At 36.8% G+C, this 2,873-nt stretch overlaps 1 protein-coding gene across 1 annotated transcript; it reads right to left on the bottom strand.

The window, feature by feature from the left end:
• Positions 1-307: 307 nt before the first annotated feature.
• On the bottom strand, positions 308-1,237 carry LOC129008282 (olfactory receptor 5B2). Its single transcript, XM_054440307.1, has one exon. The coding sequence runs from the start codon at positions 1,235-1,237 to the stop codon at positions 308-310; it is 930 nt and encodes a 309-aa protein (XP_054296282.1).
• Positions 1,238-2,873: the final 1,636 nt, after the last annotated feature.

The raw sequence follows: 2,873 nt of genomic DNA, 5'->3' as shown, positions 1-2,873 counted from the left end.
AATGCAAGGGGAACAAGTGAGTAAACTGAATGTCATTAGTAAGGTTTGACCAGCAATTTCCAAAAATTCTAACATTTCCCTTTAGCCTTCCTCATTCAGGTATTACATTTCTGAGAATGTTTATTTTTATTAAATAATTGATTTAAATATTTAAATTCTAAATATTTAAATATCTCTAAAGAGGTAAGAATATCACCTCATGAACTTAAATGTATTGTGGGGTTTCAAATGTAACTCACTGCATGAGGAAAGTCTGAGATGAGTGAAACAACATTTTTGTGTATACAACAATGTTAAAATTCCAATCTTATAGAAATTTTTGCCTTCTCAACACTTTCTTGAATGCATTCTTGACTTCTCTGTTCCTCAGGCTGTAGACCACAGGGTTCAGCATGGGGATGATCATAGCATAGAACACAGATGCCATTTTGTCTGTGTCCATGGAGTGGCTGGAGCTGGGCTGCAAGTAGATGAAGATGACTGTCCCATAGAAGATGGAGACTGCAGTGAAGTGAGAGGCACAGGTGGACAATGCTTTTTGGTGTCCCTTAGCTGAATGCATCTTCAAGATGGTGATGAATATGAACAAGTAGGAGATAAAGATAACTAGAAGAGCAAAAAAGATATTAAAGCTTGACATAAAAACCAGAATCACCTCACTAGTGTGTTTATCAGAGCAAGACAGAGCCATGACTGCTGGAACATCACAGAAAAAGTGATGTATCAGATTGGATTTACAGAAAGAGAGACTGAATATACTCCCAACGTGGAATGAGGCATTTAGGAAGCCACAGACATATGAGGCTAGGGCCAGACGAGCACCTACACTGGCCGTCATGGTGGCGGTGTAGTGTAGGGGTTTGCACACTGCTGCATAGCGGTCGTAGGCCATTGACGCCAACAAGTAATTTTCCACCGTGGCCAAGGCTACAAAGAAGAACATCTGAACAGCACATGCATTGTAGGAGATGACCTTGTCTCCTCTAAGGAACCCAGCCATGACCTTGGGAGTGACAGCTGAGGAGTATCCAAAGTCCACCAGAGACAGGTTACTGAGGAAAAAGTACATGGGGGTGTGGAGACAAGAGTCCATCAGGGTCAGCAACATCATCCCCAGGTTCCCACACAGAGTGAGGAGGTAGATGAAGGTGAACAAGATAAAGAGGGGGATCTGTAGTTCTGGGACATTGGTTAGTCCTAGAAGAATGAACTTTGTCACTTCCATACAATTCTCCATCAGTATTATCTGGGAATCATAAGATGCCTGTAGCAATGAGAAATAAAGCAATAGAGTGATAAACAAAAAAAGAGATTTAGAAATGTATAATTACTATATGCATTATGTAATTATAGCAACAATTTGTACTTCAAAATTCTATAGATCTAAAGCATAGGCTTGATAACAATCTTTAATGCATTATCTACAGAGTTGCAATCTGTTGAATCCAGGGGATCTTTATAAATAATATCCCAGTATTTCCATTTTATAAATTTATAAACTGCTATGTAGTATATTTAATGATGTGTCCAAGCTGACTCATCTGGAACTAATTTTTCTGCCAATTCACTTTTCCCTAATCTGGTAAAACTTATATATTTATGTTGCTCACATACTGGGAACTGCTCTAGGCAATTTGTATGTATATTGATTCCTCTCAACAATATAATGAGGTTGATTCGTTATTACATTTATTTAATTTGTGAGGCTCACAAGATTAAGTCATTTATTCATATGTACAAAAGTGTTAATAGTCAAGCCTATCTTCTGGCTCAGGAGAGTCGTTCTCAAGCTCAATGGTCTAAATTGAATCTAAATCAAATTGAATTTGAAGCAATTTACAATTACTCATTGTCTTTGTTGGTGCAAACTTAGGCAGGTTTCACAGTGAGGTAATGTAACTGAGAGGAAAATGCACATTAAGGGTCTCAGGACAGCTGGAGAAGTAGGGAAATGTACAACTAGCAAAGGCAATTCTGAGGGGAAGGCAGCATCAGATATAGAGCTTGGGATTGGGAAGAGGTGCTTATCAGCACTACCATTTACTCCCTAGGCAGCATTGGTCCCAAACTAACTTCCCTGAACCTTATTTATTTTATCTGCAGAATGAAAATATTAATGAGATCAACCTCAAGGCATTATTTTGAAAATTCAATGAAATAATACATTTTTACAACAATAAACAAAATGTTAAATGTTTAGCACAGTCTGATGAGAGCTAGCTATAATATTATTGTTAGAATGGAATGATGATCTCTGTTAGTTTCATAAAGGAGGATGGCAGGGCTTTGTGTGTTGGTAAATTTTGAAGTCTTGTAGCCCATTCTTCAATTCGTCTTTCCTCACATACTAGGGCTACTGAGATTTTCTGTGCCTCCCAATAATTCTCATTCTGTCTTCTTTTCACCCAAATGATTGACTGTTCCAGTAATTCCATGTGAACCATTCTTTTGTTTAATTTCTTCCTTGAAATTTACATTTTAGCTTGGTTTCACAGCATCTCCTTTACTTAAACTCATTCTTTTCTTTCATTTATGTCATCTCTTAGTTAACCCTTATAGTTTAAAATGCATCATTTGTGGGTTTCCTTTAGTCTGCAGATCTGTTTTGGTGGCAGGTTTTAAGTTGTAAAATTATTATTTAGATCAGTTCTTGCATATGAATAGTGTTTTAAATTAGAAAGGGCATTCATCTTCTAACTACTATTCATCTGCTAACTACTATTGCCTACTGTCTTTCCACACTGCATAAGTTTAGCCCATGAAAGCATTACGTTTGCCAAACTTAAATCACATAATCACTTTTAGAATATTACATGTTCTACAACAGATGTTAAGAACTTTTATATATATGTTTATATTTGTGTGTTTGTGTG

The sequence above is a fragment of the Pongo pygmaeus genome, chromosome 9 (assembly GCF_028885625.2).
Source record: "Pongo pygmaeus isolate AG05252 chromosome 9, NHGRI_mPonPyg2-v2.0_pri, whole genome shotgun sequence".
Classification (NCBI taxonomy): Eukaryota; Metazoa; Chordata; class Mammalia; order Primates; family Hominidae; genus Pongo; species Pongo pygmaeus.
The sequence above is the reverse complement of the archived record's forward strand: the minus strand, read 5'-3'. Positions and strand labels throughout refer to the sequence as shown.